At 39.1% G+C, this 21,629-nt stretch overlaps 1 protein-coding gene across 1 annotated transcript in view; it reads left to right on the top strand.

The window, feature by feature from the left end:
- The window catches only part of LOC135197065 (uncharacterized), a 47,650-nt gene that overhangs the window by 5,843 nt on the left and 20,178 nt on the right, over positions 1 to 21,629 (top strand). Inside the window, exons 2-6 of the mRNA XM_064224010.1 lie at positions 7,987 to 8,297; positions 9,431 to 10,711; positions 13,805 to 14,055; positions 14,960 to 15,054; positions 15,746 to 15,912. Of these exons, the coding sequence (XP_064080080.1) occupies positions 7,998 to 8,297; positions 9,431 to 10,711; positions 13,805 to 14,055; positions 14,960 to 15,054; positions 15,746 to 15,912 (2,094 nt within the window). The 5' untranslated portion in view covers positions 7,987 to 7,997. The remainder of the gene's footprint in view (positions 1 to 7,986; positions 8,298 to 9,430; positions 10,712 to 13,804; positions 14,056 to 14,959; positions 15,055 to 15,745; positions 15,913 to 21,629) is intronic.

The following is a 21,629-nucleotide window of genomic DNA, read 5'->3' on the forward strand; positions in this document are numbered from 1 at the left end:
AATCTAAACTGGGTATTTCTTTCCTGTTTGACCTGAACACTAAGTATAGATTTTCATGTGATTTATGCGTAGCTTTGGGGAATTACAGAAATCTGCGAGTTTTTTAATAATACAAGTTTTATATATTTTTTTCACTTTTGCATTTTTTCTTTCTTTAAATCTACGTCTGCTAAACCTTATGAACAGTCAACAGACCACAAACACGAGAGGGTTCCAAATGGAAGCCAGCCTGCAGAGAGAGAGAGAGGGATAAGTTGAAGGAAAAAGGTGATAAATAAATAAATATGAAATAGAAAATAGAGCCGATGCACCTGAAATTCATGAGACGTCAAGAGAGAGGCAGCAGAGAGCAGGAATTAATTTGCTCATCCCTTAATTATTTGGAGATCAGAGGATGCCACAACTCCACAGGGCAAACTATTCCACATTTGAGTGGCAGCCAAGATAGACCTCCTGGCAAACTGAATAGTATCAAACCTGATGCTGGAGAACAACGCATTTGGCAGCAGAAGCCTGCCTAGTGTTGCGAGCAAGAACAGCTAGGTAAGGGAAAGTAGAAATATAAGGAAATAAGATACGATATAGCGATCGTGCAGAGATTTTGTCGTAAAGGTGAAACCAAAGATTGAATGTTATCATGCATAGTTCATCAGCTGTTGAACAGAGATCGTACAAATGAAGGAATCCCCAGCCTTTTTTTTTTTCTTCTTCTTTTTTTTAGTTTTCTGTACTGAAAACTATTGTGCCGGCTTTGTCTGTCCGTCTGCACTTTTTTCTGTCCACACTTTTCTCTTACCGCACCTTTTTTGTGTCCACCCTCAAATCTTAAAAACTACTGAAGCTACAGGGCTGCAAATTAGTATGTTGATCATCCACGCTCCAATCATCAACCATAGCAGATTGTAGCCCTCTAGCCTCAGTAGTTTTAATTGCATTCAAGGTTAAAGTTGGCCGTAACCGTGCCTATGAAACAACTGTTAGAAAAGGGTGGATAGCAAGATGGAAGCCAGAATATGAACGGAGGTACAGTAAAAAGGAATGAAAGCGGTTACTACTAGGAGCCGAAGGATGCTGCAAAGAACTTTAAGTCATGCCTACAGTGCACCGCGTGAGGTCCACTGATGGCACTACTCCCCTCCGGAATTTATCCTGAGAAAGATTACTTAATAAGATAATTGAATTGTTGTTGTATTCAATTTTAACTTATTGTCAGCTTGAGTAATAGTAATAATAATAATAATAATAATAATAATAATAATAATAATAATAATAATAATAATAATATTTCTATGAGAGCGACAAGTCCCTACCACAGGGTGTTACGCACCGTCGAGAAACGGAGAGAAAAACCACGAATGAACATTACGTTTTTTCTTATAATCACATTCAGTGACTATTTTTTGAGGTGGATTTTATTCAGAGATCATAAAAACAATAACACTATGGAAGGCGTGGCTTTGACACGCATACATTCCTGCCAAAGAAAAACATTTACGAACATTACGTTTTAGCTTCCAAAGGGCCGCGTGGAAATTCACCCGACCCTATAATTACGTCAACTGACATTACTCTTATTCAGGATTGTAGGTAGAGATCCTATAAAAAAAACACACACTATATATAGCCAGGTTAATTTTACTATGTGGTCATACTTTTGTTATATTTATATTTATTTTTATTAGTATATTTTTTATATATTTGATATATTTATATAAATCTTCATTGTGTAGCCAGTAGATCACTCCTACTGGGGATTGTAGGCAGAGATCCTGTATTTTTATTATATATATATATTTATATATATATATTATATATATATATCACTATATATATATCATATATATATATATATATAGCCAGGTTAATTTCACTATGGGGTCATTATACTTCTATTACATTTATTTATTTTCATTGCATGTTCGTTATATATTTGATATATTTATATAAATCTTCATTACGTAGCCATTGGATTTTCATTTTACGGTCATTCAAATTTCAACCGATAGCCGTCGGATTTTCAGTGTATAGTCATTGTCTTTTCATCATATAGCCATTATATTTTCATTATACGATCATATTGTCATCGTACATTCCCGCCAAAAACAAAACTTCCAAAACAAAAAGCGAAAAAAATAATAAGTTAGAGTTTCTCCTCCAGTCTTATTTGCGTGACCTAGAGGCGGACGAAGGACTCCATGAACCGCTGAGTCTTTGTTTTTTCTAGTTACCATTAATATTGTAGTTTGTCTCATAAAGCATGACTGGGAGTCGTCACCACGAAAGGTAACGCTCAGAAACGAGGAGGTGATTGGCAATTATATATATATATATATATATATATATATATATATATATATATATATATATATATATATATATATGCATACACAAACACACATACATATAGTAGATATATGAGTAATGTGTGCGTTTTTCAACCAATGCGTAATTCAAGGCCATGAAGAACATTAATCAAATCAAATCAAATAATAATAATAATAATAATAATAATAATAATATACCAAGAACTGTCCCAGCTCTGTTCCAGAGTTAGGGGTTAAGCCTAATTTTGCCAGTCTTACCAGTGCCTGGCTATTTGCTTGCATTAATGATATTTCTGGTTTTTTGCTTTTCTTTTTCTTAAGCCTTCGATCAAGTGGGCAGGTAACCGTACGCGTGGATCGAGGAACGTGGAATATTAAGCAGTCTTGCTCGAAAGGAAGTGTTTTCTGCTTGACAGATCTGTATTATGATAACAGGGACAATCCGTATTTCATTTTTTTTTTTTTGTATTTCCATTGAAAAATGTTTTTGTTATGTCTCATATTCTACGTTTTCACCCCCAGCAAGGCTAAGTGTCAGCACTCGAGCTTTACGACTGCTGCACGCACACGCACACACACACACACACATATATATGTGTGTGTGCGTGCGTGCGTGCGTGCGTGCGTACGTGCGTGCGTGTGTGTGTGCAACAGTCTTAAGCTCGAGTGCTGACACTTAGTCTTGCTTTACAGACAAATTATTCTATTACTTACAATAGTTTTTAGGATTCAACAGTTCCATTACAATGCTTAAAAACCAGCATATTCGGAACGCAGCAAACCTCCTTTCTTGAGCCTCAGGAATGGGGCTAAACTAGTCTCCAGTCACACCATCCAGTTAAGACTGGACAAAGGTTGTGGAATTATGCTCGTATAGGAAGACCCCCCTTAAGGGTCCATAATTATAATAATTATTATTCCACTTACTTATTAATTTATTTATTTTTACTATCTCAGATATCCTATTCGACTGGGTGGGTTTTATACTGTGGGGTTCCGGGTTGCATCCTGCCTCCTTAGGAGTCCATCACTTTTCTCACTATGTGCGCTGTTTCTAGGAGCACACTTTTCTGCATGAGTCCTGGAGCTTCCTCGACATCTAGTTTTTCCCCAGGTTCCTTTTCAGGGATCTTGGGATCGTGCCTCTTAGTGTTCCTATGATTATGGGCACAATTTCCAATGGCATACCCCACATCCTTCTTATTTCTACTTTCAGGTCTTGATCCTTACCAATTTTTTCTCCTTTCTCATCTACTCCAGTGTCCCATGGTATTGCAACATCAATGAGTGATACCTTCTTCTTGATTTTGCCAATGAGATGATGATGATGATGATGATGATTATTATTATTATTATTATTATTCAGATGATGAACCCTATTCATATGGAACAAGCCCACCAAAGGGGTCACTGGCTTGAAATTCAAGCTTCCAAAGAATATTAAGGTGTTCATTCCAAAAAAGTAACAGAAGGCAGTGGGAAATGCAGAAGAAATCACTTACTAAAAAATTTTAAATGAATGAACAAATTCATAAATAAATCGACAAAAATGGAAGCAAATGACCAAAATTCAAGAACTGTATCCGGAAAGGAAAAGCATTTCTTCTCCACTTGAATCTTTGAGGTTCCAGTTGCACGACATCTTCTGAAGGGAGTCTGTTCCACAGTTCAGTGGTGTGGGGAACAAAGGTCCTTTGGAACTGAAAAGTTCCACAGCACACTTACTGCATAGGAGGGTGAAAAGTAAGAGGGAAGAAAGAGAATATGAACGGAGGTACAACGAAAGGAATGAAAGGGCTGGAGCTATCATGGGGCCGAAGGGACCATGCTAAAAAAACCTTATAAGTAATGTCTGCCAACAGTGCATCGCATGAGTTGCACTGACGGCACTAGACTAAACCCCTACGTTGGGGAGAGGAGGAACACAAAAAAATAGGTCAGAGATTTTTGTTCACAAGGAGCATCAATCATGTTCCTTACGTATCTACGTAGAATCAAGATATATGCCTCCTCGACCAAAGAAGTTGAATGGGAATAAATATGCAGTGACGACCTGTGGCACCAGGGAATTCTATTTTCGGCGGAGCTCAATAATAGGTTCTGTAAAATTCCGTTAAGAGAACGAGACTTCTAGATCGACGCATCGAGAGGATATCGACGAATTAATCCGCGTGACCTTCCCTCGAAGTCACTGTTGTTTATTGGGCCAATGCCATTAGTAAAGCGCCTCTTTTATGCTTTCATTCGCGCTCTCTCTTTTTTTCTTAAAGGTCCTACTTCAACGTATCTGTTATTTGTCTCTCGCTGAACTGAATATAGGCTTCAGGCCAAAGGTCAAGCACTGGGACCAATGAGGTTATTCAGGGCTGAAAACGCAAACTGACAGTTAAAGCCTGAAAGAAGTTTATAACAGGAGGAAAACCTCGCCGTTGCACGAAGGCACGCTAAAATGAACCTTAATAACGCCTACAGTGCACCGCATGAGTTGTACTGACGGCACTAACCCCTCCTATGGGAAGATTTTTTTTATGGTTTTTTATGTAGACGATATTTATTGTTACAGGTCATGACAAACGCTAGTTAATTGCCCTCGCATGCATAATTTTTTTCTCTCCGCTATTCTTTTACGAAGTCAGTCTGCCGGAGAAAATTCTTTTATTCAGTCACTCAATTGCCTGATAGCGAGGAATGCGCTCCAAGTCTATAAAATGAAAAATGGAAACCTTTCGCTGAATAGATTTATTAGAATTTCTTCTTTTTTTTTCTTTTCAACGAGCGACAGGGGCCATTTGTCGCAGCTCGTTATAGTAGAAGCTGAAGGCGAGCTGGGACGAAACGTCTAATCATTAAGCAGGACTTCGTGGCCCCATTAGACTGAATGGACGGAGAGAGAAATAACGACTCGATCCTTCTTTGTGGAAGTCGATGTTTACCTTTTACGCGAAACAGATCGACTTTTATGGGTTCCGGGCCACTCAGAAGACATTAGCGTTCCCGGGACGGGTCGGATACGTGACCCCCCAGGGGCTTCTTAGCTTTGGGCAATGTCGGTACTCATTAATAACTGGTCATCATTAGCCAGCCATTTCTTTTTCGCCCGAGAGATTCCGAGGGGCGATAAGTTCTGCAAAGAGAAAGAGAAGAAGAAGAAGAAGAAGAAGAAACGGAGGTCATCATCATACGAATAGAAATTAGGTTTAAGACGGTCTGCAAAAGCAATGATAATTATGAGCAAAAAGAATTCCATCTTTCCACCCACGTCAGACAACTAACTCGGGAACGGTGGAACAGATTTGGATGAACCTTGGCGAAAATATTTACTGGATGACCTTGACACTTGACGATTTGTTTTTTTGTTTCGTTTGTTGGGTGTTTTTACGCTGCATGGAACCAGTGGTTATTCAGCAGCGGGACCAACGGCTTTAAATGACTTCCAAACCAAGTCGAGAGTGAACTTCTATCACCAGAAATAGACATCTCTAACCCCTAAGTGGAATGTCCGAGAATCGAAACTCGCGGCCACCGAAGTGGCATGCCAACACCATACCGACCACGGCACTAGGACGCTTTTGACGATTTGTTGCCATGGAAACCATCTAGTATTTCAATGTCAATTATGTGTATATATGTTAAGAAAGCTGGAGCTTTCTAGAGAACAGAATATAGAATTAAGGCCAAAAGCCAAGTGCTGGGACCTACGAGGTCACTCAAGAGCTGAAAGGAAAATTGAGCGCAGTAAGATTTGATAAATGTAACAGGCGAAAAACCTCAAAGCAGTTGCAGTATGAATCTACTGTTAAGAGAGAGTAAATAGCAAGATGGAAGTAAGGGAATATGAACGGAGGTACAGTAAAAGGAGTGAAAGGAGTTGCAGCTTGGGGTCAAAAGGACGCTTTAAGGAACCTTAAGTAATGCTGCTAATTACTTGAATTACTTGTTTATGCTTGCATTATATTCAATGTTTAGCATACACAAATACTTTGTTTGAGGTCACCTGCAATCTGAGCCTTTATTGTTGGTCGTTTGAGATTTGTGTAGTCTAATAAACAAAGGAAAAATCTAAGTTACATGGCTTTCTGCCTTTTAATTCCCCACTTAGCTGTCCAACTTCTTGAACTGATTAATTTTGTTGTAGTAGATGCATCGGTCAGCTGTCTTGTTAAACTGTTTATATATATATATATATATATATATATATATATATATATATATATATATATATATATATATGTGTGTGTGTGTGTGTGTGTGTGTGTGTGTACCTATAGGCCTTCAACATTACGCGAAATCTTGCGACTGCATTAGACGGATCGATGCAGATGTTATGGTCGCACAATGAAAATCCAACTACTATGTGATGAAAATATAATGCCCGTATAATGAAAATCTAAAGGCTATATAATGAAAATATAATGACCATATGATGAAAATATAAAGGCTATATAATGAAAATATAATGACTGTATAATGAACTATAAAGGCTATATAATGAAAATATAATGACCGTATGATAAAAATATAAAGGCTATACAATGAAAATGCAATGACTATATACTGAAAATCCAATGGCTGTATGATGAAAATATAATGACCATATAATAAAAATATAAAGGCTATACAATGAAAATGCAGTGACTATATACTGAAAATCCAATGGCTGTATGATGAAAATATAACGACCATATAATGAAAATACAAAGGCTATATAATATTAATACAGTGAATATATACTGAACATCCAACAGTTATGTAATAATAACATGACCCGGGGAAACTGAAAATCCAATGGAAATATATAAAATATATAACGAATAAACAATGACAATTAATATAATAAAAGTACATATAATGGCCATATAGTGAAAATAACCTGGCTATATAACGAAACTCCAATGTCTATGAAGATGTAAATGGCTATGAAAATATAATGATCATATAATGAAAATCCAATGGCTATGAAAATATAATGTCCATATAATGAAGCTCCAATGGCTATGAAGATATAAATGGCTATGAAAAAATAATGACCATATAATGAAGCTCCAATGGCTATGAAGATATAATGACCATATAATGAAGCTCCAACGGCTATGAAGATATAAATGGCTATGAAAATATAATGACCATGTAATGAAACTCCAATGGCAATGAAGATATAAATGGCTGTGAACATATATTAACCATATGATGAAAATCCGATAGCTATGAAGATACAAATGGCTATGAAAACATAATGACCATATAATGAAAATCCAATGGGTATGAAGATATAAATGGCTATGGAAATATAATGACCATATAATGAAGCTCCAAGGGCTATGAAGATATAAATGGCTATGAAAATATAATGACCGTACAATGAAACTCCGATGGCAATGAAGATATAAATGGCTATGAAAATATAATGAACATCCAATGGCTATGAAGATACAAATGGCAATGAAAATATAATGACCATGTGATGAAAATCCAATGTCTATGAAGACATAAATGGCTATGAAAATATACTGAACTTATAATGAAACAGCTATACGCCAAGGAAAAAAAAACACTGACGAACTTCTATCTTTCATAACCCGAAACAATGACAGTAAACAAGACACGACCTAAAAAAAAAAAATACATAAATCAAAAATAAGTCTCATTCTTCTGTTTTCCCCAGACCAGGAAGTCATGGCAGGGCAAGGAGGGCATCCTGCGCCCCTGACCGTGGAGGAGGTGGACCCGTACCTGCCGGGGGCGGGGCCCGTGCAGCCATCCAAGAATAAGGTCTCCTACAGCCACGTCCTCAGGGAAGTCTTCGGCGAATTCTTCCAGTCGACGGCCATCTCGGGCGTGAGCAATGCCGGCCGCTCTACCTACTCTGTGCTCTGCATCATCTGGATCGCCATTTCCATAGCGGCAACCTACAGGACTGTTATTGATGTTATTGCCGTCATAACCGATTATCAGAGTTATCCTTATAACACAAAGGTAGGTTGAGCCACGAGTTGCTTCTCTCAACGCACATACATACACATACACATACACATACATATGATATTGCATATGACTGTTCCTTGCGTACTTGTGCAAGGTGAATCTGATTCTAATGGCAAGTTTTGTCTTTATTTTTATGCCAAAGGTCTTGATATATATATATATATATATATATAATATATATATATATATATATATATATATATATATATATATATAGTGTGTGTGTGTACGTTTCGTTTCGTCAAAGCATGATCAAAAGATCACAACACACTTTCACGATTTTTATGATCACAGTGAGCAGCAGGCCAGTCACGGCCACTATTTTGCATGTGACAACATCACCAAGCAAGTACATTAAGCCTACTCAGCCTGTGCCATAACTGCATGATACGGTGTGAACCGATTATGGCTTCAGAACGATATGTCCCGAGTTACGAAGACAGTGACAAGATGTACCACGATGTTGCCGTCACTGAGCTACCACCATCTAAGCGACTTTGTTTAACTAAATTTTCGTACCTTGCAATGTTACACACTGAAATAGCTACTAAATTACCAGATTAATGATAGAATGCAGTATATCAAATCATAGAACTACAGTAGCAATTAGTATCAAGTGATTTAGTTAAAATCTGATTAATAACACATGGTTTCTGTTATTTTTTATATTTAATCGTTTATGAAAACATAACCACAATTACACAGTGGTACACGACACCAGTACGACACCATTACAAACGACACCGTTGATCTGTGACAGAAGTCATGAACTGCCAAGATAATATTCGAAAAAGTGTGCTGTACAATTTATCCTAAAGCAGAAGTTCGGTTTAAAAATCCATAAAATTTCCTCAACAAATGTTATCAGGTATTTGAGGAAGCATTTCATTTCTCTCTTATCTCATTAACCAACATGTAATTGTTCTGAGTCATACGCTTCGATCTTGAGGTTTCTGTTATTGCAGAGTTCACTTTCAGTAAATTGTACTCCATCATTCTGAACAGTTTTCTTTGTCATATGAAACCCACGCTAGTTGTTTTTGGCATATATGTGATCATGTTGAACTCTTGTTACAAATTTGACTCACAGTGCAATGTGGCTGACATTTCTCACCATCCCACAGATCCAGGTGCAACATCGCTCCGAAGCTCCATTCCCAGCTGTTACTTTGTGCAACCAGAACCGCATCGATTGCTCCAAACTCATTGACAAAATGCTGGCTTACTCTCAAAACGACACTGAAACATCACAGCAACTTATCCAACTTTACAATGTGTCCCAGTGTGGCGTGAGCATAGGCTGTGGTGACGTATTCAAGAAATATGTTAAGTATGTTCGGGATAACAATTCTACCCTTCCCCCGATCCTCTTTGACGTGGACATGTGCCTTCGGTGCAATAACATATTGGTTTTTTATCAAAACTTATGCGAGAATGACGACGACAATGGTGGAAAAAAAAAGGACTTACCACAAAAGCTTTCAGAACTGGATTTCCTGTGGCAGAGTATGGAAAGTGAGCAGAAAAGTAAGTGCAATGAAGAGGGAAAAAAGTCAGCCCCGACAGACCTTAGCACATGTCCAAGTAATCCTAACCAGATCTTGCAGGCTGGAATTTCAACTGTCACTAATTTATTGACCACAAATATTGCAAACCTTCAAAATAGTTTGACAGGGTCTGTTCCATCTGTTGGTGATCTCTCAAGTCCTAGTTTACTTGGTAACAGTACAGTCTCTGGTCTTCTGGCAAATAACATATCCGGACTTGATTTGACGACTCAGTCTCTAGCAGGTATAACAGTCCCAACTGTGGGCATCTTAGCAACATCTGACTCATCACTGAGTCTCTTGGGTGACCTAACCACAAAAGCACAAAATGCAAGTACCCTCTCACCCTTGAATGTTCTTACAACGGGAGTACAAGCAAGTAACATCTTGGATCTGACTTCTAGCAGTCAAGAGACCACTACTTCAACAAGCACTAAGAACGCCATCTCAGACTTGAATGTTCTAACAACGGGAGTACAAGCAAGTAACATCTTGGATCTGACTTCTAGCAGTCAAGAGACCACTACTCAACAAGCAACTAAGAACGCCATCTCAGACTTGAATGTTCTAACAACGGGAGTACAAGCAAGTAACATCTTGGATCTGACTTCTAGCAGTCAAGAGACCACTACTTCAACAAGCACTAAGAACGCCATCTCAGACTTGAATGTTCTAACAACGGGAGTACAACCAAATAGCATCTTGGATCTGACTTCTAGTAGTCAAGAGACCACTACTTCAACAAGCACTACGACAACGGGACAACAAGTGGACTTGACTACCAGCAGTAAAGAAGCCACAACTTCATCCAGCACCAGTGCTTTGCCAAAACTCCCGATCGCTGATACTGCCCCAAAGGTAAGTTGGTAAACATTTTTTCAAAACAGAATAAACTCTATGAATCCAGATTTGGGGGAACCCTCACTGACTATGCCAATGACCGGTTTACTTAAATGTATGCAGATAACCTATCTGTTCTGATTCTGTACTGCTTTACTGGCTGCTGCAAACGCACTTTTCAACCGCAATGCAATTGGCAGTTCATGTGGGGATACTGGGTTTAGGCATTCACGGTGATATATATATACTGAACGGGCAGAACACTTTATACTTCTGCCGTATCCTGTAACCAAAAAAAGTGAATAAAAATTTGTTAGTGATTAACACATGCAAGAATACTGTACTCGGTAACGAATAGAAACGGCATAGGCTTAGTTCCCAGTTTTTTCTTAACCCATGTTTATACCGATATTTAGACAAGGCAAAGACCCTACCTACCAGCCTCCCAATTGTTATCAGGAATGAAAGCTGAGTCTCTTTCAGTGACTGCTTAAAGAACTCGCCTAGGAAGGTCATATCAGTATATTACTATGAGATTCAGGGCCTCTGTAACACGGTTTTTTGGACTTTGCTCCTTATCAAAGCATCGGATGTAGCTGAGAGTTGACATATGTATATTTTACAACCACACAAAAATTTTGTCAGCATTATCAATAACCTAAACCAGATGGTTTTAATTTTTATAGAGTAAAAATTATCTAGCCGACGCCATGGCCAATGATTACGAGCCAAGAGTCGAAAAACATTCATTACGTAAGCAAGGTAAACACCATTTTACGAAATGATGCCCCGCCCATCCGCCAGACAGAAACTTCATTCACCTTGTTCCATCTGCTCTGAAACCCATAGCAGTCAAGAATGGCTAACGGGATTTGGAATTTTCCCCGTGGTTGCAAAACTGCATTTGTCTTACGATTTGTAACTTTATACAGTCAAGAGAAAGTCCGTGGTCATACTTACTATAGCCTGCCTGAATAGGTAATTATTCAGTTTATAGTTTAAATCCAATGTTTATGGTCTGATTTGTATTTAGCGGAACGCGATTATAATACTTGTAATGTCATTCAGGATTTTGAAAATTTCCATTAACTATGCCACCAAGATAGAGAGAAAGAGAGAGATTGTATGTAATCAGCCTTTATATAACTATTTTTTGTTAAAATAAGATTTTTATCCAAAGTAAATACTAGCTTATATGTGCTAAAATCTCCAGCAGACCAAACAGATCATCCAATATTTTTTTCTTCTTCTTCTTTAGGCCGTACGACGTGTTGGATATATAGACTTTATGAATGGCGGAACGATACAGACGTGGGTGGGGTGCTAGCGTAGCAATACTACTGTAGTAATAGCAGTAATATACATGAATTAAACGTTTAGGCCAACTGCTGGGATCCTTGAGGATCATTTAGCATTTCGTACAACTGTTCGAGAAATGAGTTTTTATAGCCAGAAGTTAAATTTTCTAATCCAACAATGCCCATGATAGCCTTCAGTGTTATCCTGAATTATAACGAGGCCAAAGTGAGTGGAGCCTCGTGAAGTCATCATTCTGACGATAATTATTGGTGAAGGTTTAAAGCCAAAATACGGTACCGGCTATTTTTCTTCAGTAAATAGGTAGATTGCCAATTAATAAAAATTGCTTGACATTGGATATAGCAGTTATCAAATCAAGCTTGTCTACTATGTTTTTGAAAATTACCATTTGAAAATTACCAACTATTCCCTACATCTTATCAATCTGATTGTGACCTATAAAGAAGACTGTAATTTCTTAGGACACTTATTTTGGGAGTTAGACTAATAATCGAAGTGTTTTTGTATTTATTAACATATTTTGTTGGTTTGTTCATCATGACAATTATCAGTGGAGAGGCTTCAGAGATCATAAAGGCGTACTGCTTTGCTTGTATTTAAATTTGTATGTCATTGTTGCCAGAGGTCTAGCCTTCGTTACGTATAGCCAATCATCCATCGAGAAAGAGGGAAGAAATGCTGCCATAAGTTACGTAACGAGTGCGTTCGAAACCTTTTCTCTGAGTAAGTTGGCCCGTCTTCAAAAAAAGTCACTTTTACATTATAAGTACCAGTTTATTCAACCTACGTAATGCAGAATACAGTCAAAATTTATGTGTAGATATAATGTGTATTCTGAATAAGCGTTATATTTATGAAATGCATAGATAAAAAGATACTGCGAAAAAACCGTGTTACAGAGGCCCTGAATCTCATAGTAGTGTAGCCTGTAGTACCCTTAACTTCATTGTTGGATTATCACAGCTGGGAGATAAATGTTCTTATGTGACTAATATATATATATATATATATATATATATATATATATATATATTATATATATATATATATATATCCTTTAGGTAATCATAAATTAATATCTTTGAGGTATTGGACTCACTGTTCGATAGCTGAGAGGGAAAGACCTAGCTTGCATTAGTTTCTTACTCTGGAGGGCGGACGGAGTCAGGCAGGAGACAAAACCCGCCTTATATTCTGTAAGGGGGAAACAGTGACGCTATTGAACTTATTTCCTAAATACATTAGAAACACCTGCTTCTTGTGTACGAGAAAGTGGGAACACAGAGGAATACACGTATACATTTTTTCCACCGCGATAATGTGAACGGAGACGCCTGAAGATCCCATATGAGACCATGAGGAACGCGGGGACCTATGTCCTGATTAGAATATCTCATAAGTTTTATCATTCTTTGATTGGTGTAGTATTCAGGCGAGACACAGGCATGATAAAATCATAGGTATTCGAGAAGAAGGAAAGTTAGACGATAAATAGATTGAACAAGGAAAATGGATATCAGATCACTGTCCTGACTGTAACAGAGAAAAACAAAATAGTCTGCTGTTAGAGACTCCAGCGTATACCTGTGATACCAAAATTTCGCTAACCAACTCAACAAAAACGACTGTGGCTCAAATGGATGAAGTAGAATCTCTCTCTCTCTTTCTGTGTGTGTGTGTGTGTGTGTGTGTGTGTGTGTGTGTGTGTGTGAACCTGTGTGTGTGGTTGTACCTCGATCACTTACAAAAACATCAACTAATGAGACGTTATCATTTCTCGTCTACGATTAGCTCATCAGGAAGAAGAGAGGGCTCCTACCACTCTCCAAGGACTCTCCGCTCGGTTTCGATGGACCCCCAGATTTGGACGGTCCTCGAGGGCAGCAGCCTCAAATGGAGGTCTCCGAAGAGCACGACACGAAGATGAGATTCCTCGCCCTCTACATGAATCTCTCGGACGCCACGAGGGAGGATCTCAGCTACGACTTCGGGGAATTGATCAAGGACTGCGTGTTCCTTGGAGATAACTGTCTCAAGGAAACGTAATTCTTTTTTACAGTTTGTTATGCATGTACTCCTGAAGCGCACGTACACACGTACATAATACAAATATATATATATATATATATATATATATATATATATATATATAATAATTAAAGTCTTTTACTGTGATCCAACAGTAAAATTGGGAGATACCAAGACCCACAAAGCACTATTTTTATCATCACATATATAGTATAATATATAGATTATAGATATATAGTAATTTTTCCCATTTCCATCTGGGGGTCTTAACGGAGTATACTTCATTTCTGCAGAACGGAACGAGATGCAGAATATCATCTCAGGAAAGAGAAGAACAAAATAAAACTTCATTCTCTAATGGATGCTTTTAGACTTTATGCTAATATTTTATGTATCTAATGATTTTTATGTAAAATACTCTTAATGGCTATTTAGATATAAATCTATGTGTATATAACTTTAATCAGCAGAGGTTAAATTTTAAACAAACATTTTATGTATATCTTAATCCAATGCACATCGTAAGAATACCCACTGTAATATTGTGGCATAAAGGTATTATTATTGTTATTATTATTATTTTTAAATTTTTTTGGTCTATCACAGTCCTCCAATTCGACTGGGTGGTATTTATAGTGTGGGGTTCCGGGTTGCATCCTGCCTCCTTAGGAGTCCATCACTTTTCTTACTATATGCGCCGTTTCTAGGATCACACTCTTCAGCATGAGTCCTGGAGCTACTTCAGCCTCTAGTTTTTCTAGATTCCTTTTCAGGGATCTTGGGATCGTATTATTATTATTATTATTATTATTATTATTATTATTATTATTATTACTGGGTCGAGACGATGGCGCTGCAGCACACTTTCGACGGCTGTTTTGCTACAACATTGAAGACTCTCTTGCATCTCTTTGACAGACTCTTCACCAAGAGATTCTTCAACACTTACGGCAACTGTTACACTTTCAACGGCGAAGGAACGTTTAACACCAGCTACACCGGAAGCACTTACAGTAAGTAAAAACAAAACAAAACAAAAAGGGAGGGGAAAAATAGGTCTCTCTTCCAGGCCACCGAAGTTGGACTAAATCTTTGAATTCCGCCTTTCACAATCAACTTTGAAATGACTGAAAATCATTGCTAGTTAGGGGCTTTGCCATAACTGCACTGACTCCTTGAGCATTGTACTGTCATATAGAAATATATAGGCCGAAGACCAAGCGCTGGAACCTATGAGGTCATGCAGCGTTGAGAGAAAAGTCGACAGCGAGGTTTGAAAGATGTAACACAGGAGGAAAAACCTCTCACAAACTGTCAGAGAGGACTTGAGGAAAATCAGATGGAAGAAAGAGAATATGAACGGAGGTACAGTAAAAAAATTAAAAGGGTTTGAGCTAGAGGACCTTGCCATCGTTGCCAATTTAGTGGAGCTTCACACATATACGCCGATGCATTTACAAACTGTTTCCATGAATTCTAGTTGTCATAGTAATGCAATAATGATAAAATTGCTCTAATATGTATATATTCTACAAATAGATACGCTAATTTCACTTATTTCCTCGGTTTTGTGTAAGTCTTATACCCAGTTTGGAGGGTAAACACATACCAATTGACAACACTGCGCCAAGGGACGCTGCGAAGATCCTGAATGATTCCCTTCTTCTTCTTCTTCTTCTTCTGACCCTTTGCATGTCATTGCAGGCCTGTCTTTGGTACTAGACGTCATTGAATCTTCGTACTTGCCGATGCTCCTGACGGAGAAGGCCGGGGCACGCATCGCCATCCACCAGACGTTCACCTACCCCCTTCTGGATGACGACGGCCTGGATGCCCCCCCTGGAATGGCTTCCAGTTTCGCCATGAGGGAGGTCAGTGCTAGAGAGAGTCTGGTGAAGCACTGGTTTGCTATTGTCGTTCAGTTAATTCGGTTATTATTATTATTATTATTATTATTAGCCGTGACGCTGCTCCTATTATTATTATTATTACTGACACCCAAAATAATACTACTACTGCCGCTACGGCTCCGTCGAACACTGCTGCTCATCGCACGCGTGCAACTTGGCCTATCTTTCACAAACTTGTCCGCAGAATGGCAATTTAATATTCTTTATATATATGTATGGAGTTTTTTTTACCCTGGGCTTGTGTTATATGTACTATTCTCTCTCTCCTCTCTCTCTCTCTCTCATATACCGGTGGTGCAGTGGTAAGGTTCTCGTCTACCAGTCGAGGGGACCGGGGTTTAAATCCCGCTGTTCACTGGTGGCTTGAGGATGGTATGCCATTGGAAAAATCTGGTAACCGCTAATCTAGCGGTCTGCAAGCTCGGGAAGGTTAGTAGGTGAATGGGTACCAGCCATCGGGCTGGGGTATATATATATATATATATATATATATATATATATATATATATATATATATTAATACACAGACCCTTGTCGTTCCTGAGCCATAAATATTAATGACAAACAAACACACACACGCACCGCTGATCACATGACGAAGAAAACCATATATATATATAGGAAGTCTATCGACCCTATCATTACTTACTAATAATGTCACGTCAAATCGACACTAGGTAATCATGTTATACCTCATTCATAGTGGTAATGACTTAATTGTCAAGAGTTAAGAGGGCATGAAGAAATAACAGTTGGCAATTGCCGTCAGTCAGCAAACATCAGCAGCTCTAGATGAAGAGGTGGAAGAATACTGACACGATTTGTGAACGTCTGAGAGAGAGAGAGAGAGAGATAGCGAGAGAGAGAGGGGTGAGGAGACGATGGAGAGACAGAGGAGGAGAGAGATAGAGAGAGAGAGAGAGTGGATTTCCTTGTTTATCAACTTCATTTATTTATCAGTTATTTGTACTGTTCATATCTCTTTGAAGTTTGATACATATATATATATAATCTGTTATCTCGTTTTTATTAATAATAATGAAGATATAACAAAACCGCAATGCGTAGTACTGTAAATTTGATTTTTGTGTGTACCACAGACAGTTTATTTGCATTAAACTCTAACTCAGTTCAGGCTAGTCGTCTTCCAACCCGGGACTAGACCTCTCCCTCCACCAATGGTCCCATGAAGGGAAATCTTGTTCCTAGCTTCGGGACGGTACGTACCGTCCCGATCCTTACTTATATTGGCAAAGTATTTGGCTGTGTGGCTACACGAACAAGACTTATGATGATCCGATGCTATTGGGATCTTTCCCAGATAGTAACCCCGAGATTTTATTAAGAAGATGGTCTTGGAAAGCACACAGGCTCTCGCCAGGCAATCTTACAGATTGCTGGCCATCTGAAACATTGGTTACCCTGCCCAATACCTCTGCAGCCTCCTCTAAAGCCCTCCCCCCCCCCCCCATAAAACTGAACAATTGTCTGAACGACTGCCTGTATCGTTCGCAAAAACACTGTGTATGGGTTTGTCTGAATGCAAAAGTGGGCGGAGCTTCGTGTCTGAACGATCTCAGCGGGAATCTGTCACGGCCAGGTTGCTGCTGGCTTGCGACTTAAGTCTGTCATACACAGATCGTTCAATGTATGGGTTTGTCTGCCGATATAACGCTATCTAGAGATGATGCCATGTCTTCTCGAGACAAAATCTTTGTTCAGACTGAAATCGGTGCGGAGATCGCTCATACTGTCTGAATAGTGTGTGTGTGTGTGTGTGTCGATAACGACAATTGTTCAGACAGTTGTTCAGACAGTTGTTCAGACAATCGTTCAGTGTCTGGGGGCCTTAACACTGGAGGTGTCGCTGATAACATTGACATCTCCGTCGAAAACTTTGACACTCCGACAGCAGCGAACATTGGGTTCTCTCAAGACTAATGAAAAGACAAATCAGTCTAGTTTATCGTCCTGACAGCAGAGATCATCGCGAACAATCAACCCGGAGAGTTGCAAGACGAGCAGCGAAGGTATTTATAGCTGTGCTTGGCCGTTCATCACGATATAATCGGCGCGACCTTTACACAATTTCCCTAACGCCAGGAGGAGTGACAGCTTGATTCGCTAATGGGGAGCAATTTCTCTACCTCGTTGAGCGCAATTTGCTAAAGTCTAACAACCCAGAGGAGAATTGAGTCCTCTGAGAAATTACTACTCAATGAATGGCCCCAATTTCAGATCGACAGGCGTTTTTTTCACGGTTCATCAACAAGTTAATTGGATGAGGACAGCTTATCGTGCTCTTCAGGACGCCAAACAGAAGCAGACGTCCTTCGGTTATGGTAACCCCCCTGTGTGTAGTCACGTCGTGCTTGCATTGATTAATGATCTACTCACGAATTAGAAATTCTCGTCTCATTTTGTAGATGCGTTCGTCCACTGCAATTATGACTGTCAAATTATTAATGGCTGGTCCTTTCCCTCTTGAAATACGTTACGCTCGTGGAATTATCGCTTTTCCTAATCATTACTTATGAGACATTCAACTGTTGTAATTACTTCTGTTATCAATCTCTCACTCTTGATCAAATGAGGTTTAATAGGAGGTACGAGGGAATAGTTAAAGTGCTTGAGCATTTTACCAGAGTGTTTGGTGCAAGCGGTACGGATCTCAGACAAAGACTAAAATCAGACAGATTAGACCATTCTGCATTTACTGGTAACTAGCTGACCAACCCGGCGTTGCCTGGGAAAAGTGAATGACAACCGATAAACTCTCTCTCTCTCTCCTGTTAAGATAGTTGCTTCAATGACACTACCCAGCATTTCTGACGACTGCTGATGATATTATATATATAAATAAAAAAAGTCTACACTTCCAAGGTTGGGGCTAATTTCGATGTTGGCAGGTTACGTGATAAATACCTGACCTTTGGTAAGCTCTTGGCTTCCGAGCTCAGTTTACCTCGTAAACAATCTATAATTCTATATCATAGACGCAACAGTTTCTTCGCTGACGATTTCCCGCTCGCATTACCTGGAAAACAAACAAGAGCCATTTATGTAAACGGCCGTGGAAGCACTCGTCCGCGCTGTAACCGCCAACGATCAATGGCAAGTAATATGTATGCCCATTACTTTCGTTCTCTACCAGCCGTATCAATCATAATTGTGCGTTCGAGTACCCGAGGACTTCTCGATCAAAAAGCGCCGTCGATACGAGCAAGTTTACGATTTTCCCTTTATGTCACTCGAACGTTTGTTCGTGAGTTTGCTCGCCTCAGTCAGGGAAGGGAAGGAAATGGCCATTCATTCACGAAGCAATTATCCGCCAACTGACGGTCAATACGGAGGGAATGATTGATGGGCTGGGTAACAGAGAGGGTGTTTACGTAAACGGCAATTGTAGAGGGCCCGTAAAAAAATGGTAAAAGGACACGAACACTTCAGACTTGTAAACGTCTGATTTTTATTTGTATGGTGTTTTCACGTTGCATGGAACCAGTGGTTATTCAGCAACGGGACCAACGGGCTTTAAAGCGACTTCCGAACCACGTCGAGATTCGTGAACTTCTATCACCAGAAATGCACATCTCTCACCTCTCAGTGGAATCCCCGAGAACCGAACTCGCGGCCACCGAGTTGGCACGTCAACACCATACCGACCACGCCACTGAGGCGCCCCTGTACGTCTTATAAAACTGGATGCAAAAGACTGCACTATCAATTATGGCATTGCTTCACTGTTGCGATCTTTCCTATCGTGATGGTTCTGCACTCTAATGACGCATGCACGCTGCAATTGTGCCTTTGAAAGGAAGGCATTTTTCCGGCATATCTGAAAGGCTCTGCTCTTCCAAGAAGCTGGGAGTGGTTTTGTATTCAAATTCGTCCTCAGTTGCCAAGCAAAAGAATGACTATGGGTCTTTGAGAATGATTAAGGACCATCAGAAAAGTGACCGGTAGCGTGCTCGCACCCAGCTCCTCCCGTATGTTGCAAGTTTCAGCCAGGTTTCCTTCTCCCTCCCACAAATCTTATTCAGCCCCGCGTTTCAATAGAGCTGGTTTCGTTTCTTTTCTTATTAGGTTGGTGCGACAAAAGTATTTTCATTTTTTTTTTTTTTTTTTTTTTTTGTCATCTGCTTTGATAAGAAGGATTTGGTTCGTGTTTTTATTCGGCTGATTTATAAGACAACTGGTTTCATTCAAGTTCTTCATCCGATTATCTCATGGTAACTGGTTTCATTCTTGTTTTTGATCCGATCATGTTAAAAAGAAAACTAGTTTTATTAGATTATCTTTAAGAAAATGGCTTAAATCACGATTTTTCATCCGATTGTCTTAAGAAAAATGGTTTCATTCATGCTTTTAAGCCGATTGTATTAAGACAACTGGTTTCATTCATTTTTGTTTGCTTGTTTGTTTCAATTCAAAGACATTTTAAGAATGTTTTCCCTCAACTGATCGTCCCTTGGGCCCTGGTAGTTTTATCTACAAGAGCTGAGGGGAATCAGATGTCATCGAAAGGAGTACGGGACACCTTCGAACATTTAAAAATAAATAAATAAATAAATGATAATAATAATATAAATTTTTTAAAAATCTCTAATCTTTCCTAAATTGTGACCCCCAGAGGTTGTCGGGGGTCGCTACGTGGGACTGACAGTTCTTGGGGTTCATTGTCTTTATGATATTTACATTCTTTTGTTTACGTTTTGACGGTCACCTCCAACGGGTTTGTGCTAAAGACGTTACGAGGGTCGATGCGTATTGGGTGAAAACACTTGGAGGGGTCACTACCTAGGAAAGATAAAAAAATAAAATAAATCAATCAATCAATCAATGAATACATAAATAAATAAACTATTACACTGTGATCATTACAATTGCAGGATTGCAAATATTCCCCTGCCAAAAAAAAAAATTAAGCAAATTATGAAACATATTCGTGTGAACCATAAGATTTGGAGCTCTTAATACAAAAAGGTGCTTAAGTACGTCATCACAAATGTAGCAGAAAGAAAGAGAAATCTTTTGCAAGAACTAATACTAATGACTTGGTCGATAGATCGATTCTTGCAAATGGTTTTGCGCACTAAACCTTCTAATCAGACAGGAGCCCAAGATGCCATTATTAAAATGCGACTTCAGTCATGCGATAAGGCCGACGACGTCCATTAACATGAAGTGCCGTCAGTGCAGCCTCACAGGGTATACTGTAGGCATTACTAAAGATTCTTTGCAGCGTCCCTTCGGCCCGTAGCTGCAACCCCTTTCATTCCTTTTACTGTATAGTCCACTCATATAAGTTCATGGATGTCTCCGGGCATAAAGTTGAATTGCATCCAATCCCTTTCTGGACAACGGGTCTATGTAGTGACGTAAGAGTGGCACAAACGAAATTTAGTAGGTAGTTAAACATTTGGCCAGTTTCGCACTCCCAGACACCTGTCATCCAGAAAGGGGTGAAATGGAAATCTCTCCCTCTCAAACATCCGGAGACATCCATGAACTTATATGAGTGACTGTACCTGCATTCATATCTTTGAGGTTTTCCTCCTGTTACACCTTTCAAACCTACCTGCCTGCCAGCTCTCAATCCTCCTTTCCAGCGCTGGATGACCGCATAGGTCCCAGTGCTTGGCCTTTTGGCCTAGACTCCAAATTCCAATCCAGTC

The sequence above is a fragment of the Macrobrachium nipponense genome, chromosome 18 (genome assembly GCF_015104395.2).
Source record: "Macrobrachium nipponense isolate FS-2020 chromosome 18, ASM1510439v2, whole genome shotgun sequence".
Classification (NCBI taxonomy): Eukaryota; Metazoa; Arthropoda; class Malacostraca; order Decapoda; family Palaemonidae; genus Macrobrachium; species Macrobrachium nipponense.